This window comes from Corvus brachyrhynchos, unplaced genomic scaffold (genome assembly GCF_000691975.1).
Source record: "Corvus brachyrhynchos isolate BGI_N302 unplaced genomic scaffold, ASM69197v1 scaffold215, whole genome shotgun sequence".
In the NCBI taxonomy this organism is placed as follows: domain Eukaryota; kingdom Metazoa; phylum Chordata; class Aves; order Passeriformes; family Corvidae; genus Corvus; species Corvus brachyrhynchos.
Window position 1 is genome coordinate 837018 of NW_008237887.1, and position 633 is coordinate 837650.

The 633-nt window shown below is 62.4% G+C and overlaps 1 protein-coding gene across 1 annotated transcript in view; it reads right to left on the bottom strand.

The window, feature by feature from the left end:
- The window catches only part of LOC103614554 (basement membrane-specific heparan sulfate proteoglycan core protein), a 43968-nt gene that overhangs the window by 41244 nt on the left and 2091 nt on the right, over window positions 1–633 (bottom strand). The window contains exon 6 of the mRNA XM_017732703.1: window positions 452–501. Coding sequence (XP_017588192.1) covers window positions 452–501 — 50 coding nt within the window. The remainder of the gene's footprint in view (window positions 1–451; window positions 502–633) is intronic.

The window sequence follows — 633 nt, forward strand, 5'->3', positions numbered from 1 at the left end:
CGTATCCAGGGGCGCAGGCGTCGCAGGTGGCCTGGCCATCTGTGTCCAAAAAGCAGGACTCCGAGAACCTGTGGGTGACAACAACGGTGATGCCAGGGTGGTGACATCAGGGGCTGGTCCCTGGGGTTGGCACCCACCTGCGAGACGGCTCAGTGTAGGGACAGGGACAAGGGTGACAGGCAGTGGCTGTGCCCTTGGTGGCATCGCCAAAGAAGCCAGGTTTGCACTTCTCGCACTGGGGACCCTCTGTGTTGTGCTGGCAGTTCTGGGAGGGGGACACATGTCACAAGGGAGTGGTGACCCTGAGCTGTGTCCCTGTCCCCTTGTCACCTCATCAACCCCTCACTCCTTACCAGGCAATGCCCAAAAACGGGGTCACAGGTGCTGGAGTGGCTGGGGCAGCCGCAACCAGAGCAGGTCCCCAGGTAGGGTCCCCTTGTCACACGCTCAAAACGGGGGGCACAGCGCTGGCACGACAGCCCTGTGTAGCCCACGGGGCACCTGGGGACACAGCAGTGTGATGGTGTGTCTTGGGGTGACACAAACCAGGACACAGTGGCATCACAGCAGTGGTGGCACTGAGCCTGTGACCTTGCTGCCAGCGGTCACCTGCACTCCTCGATGTCGCCGGCC